Raw genomic sequence first — 817 nt, 5'->3', positions numbered from 1 at the left:
GCAGAAACAGCGAAACATTGCAAAAGCTCCTCTTTTCCCAAATTGTGTGGTGAGGAACCAGCCTATGCCCCCAATTCGTCCTGTTGAGGCATCTAGCGGCAATGACTTAAGCATGACCCCAGTTCCCCACAACTGATTACCCTTGACTCATCCGAATTCTCCTAACAAGGTAGAAATTGGCAGGTCTATCTGGAGGAAAAAAGGATCTACTAAAATCTAGCTTACTAAATATTGGTCAGATCGCAGGACTGTGCGCGCACATCGCAGATCCAACAGATCACAGCGCGAGACAACAGGACCCAAGTCTAACTAAACCGTGCAAACAAGAGGGAGACGGGATCGGAGGAGACGTGTTCGCACCTAGCCGGAGCCGACGATGATGTTGTTGATGGGGATGAACATGAGCTTGACGAAGAAGCCGATGAACCCCATGACGACGAACCCGATCACCATCCGCGCCGCCACCTTGGTGAACTCTGCGCGCCCAATCAGCGTCAGATCTGGCGAAAGAGGAAAACGAACCGGATCTAGATGAGCAGGCGCGAGCCTTTGGTCCTTACCCTTGCGGTCGGTCTTGTGGCAGCGCTTGACGAGGCGGACGCTGTCCTTGGCGAACTCGCGGAGGGGGTCCACCACGGAGTCGACGGCGTCCATGGCTGCTGCTGGCGAGAAGGGGAGATCTCCGAGCCGCCGACGACGACGAGGTCGCACGCGTGAGGGGAATGGAGGGGGAAGCCAACGGGCGAATGGTGTGTTGTTTGGATTTGTGCTTTGGATCTGTGAGGAGGGGAGGAGGAGGCCCGGCGGCGAGCTATGG

At 56.1% G+C, this 817-nt stretch overlaps 1 protein-coding gene across 1 annotated transcript; it reads right to left on the bottom strand.

Annotated features, from left to right (window-relative positions):
• Positions 1-360: 360 nt before the first annotated feature.
• Positions 361-663, bottom strand: LOC119358759 (protein transport protein Sec61 subunit gamma-like). Its single transcript, XM_037625186.1, has 2 exons — positions 561-663; positions 361-476 (listed from the first exon to the last, which is right to left on the bottom strand). The coding sequence occupies exons 1-2, from the start codon at positions 652-654 to the stop codon at positions 361-363; spliced, it is 210 nt and encodes a 69-aa protein (XP_037481083.1). The 5' UTR covers positions 655-663.
• Between the last annotated feature and the right edge of the window lie 154 nt (positions 664-817).

Source organism: Triticum dicoccoides, chromosome 2A, assembly GCF_002162155.2.
Source record: "Triticum dicoccoides isolate Atlit2015 ecotype Zavitan chromosome 2A, WEW_v2.0, whole genome shotgun sequence".
NCBI lineage: Eukaryota > Viridiplantae > Streptophyta > Magnoliopsida > Poales > Poaceae > Triticum > Triticum dicoccoides.
This window is presented reverse-complemented; position numbering and strand designations above follow the sequence as displayed.

Coding starts and splice junctions, on each gene's coding strand:
- LOC119358759 (XM_037625186.1), bottom strand. CDS start 654: ATGGACGCCGTCGACTCCGTGGTGGACCCCCTCCGCGAGTTCGCCAAG. Junction 477..560: donor CCACAAGACCGACCGCAAGG/GTAAGGACCAAA, acceptor TTGGGCGCGCAG/AGTTCACCAAGGTGGCGGCG.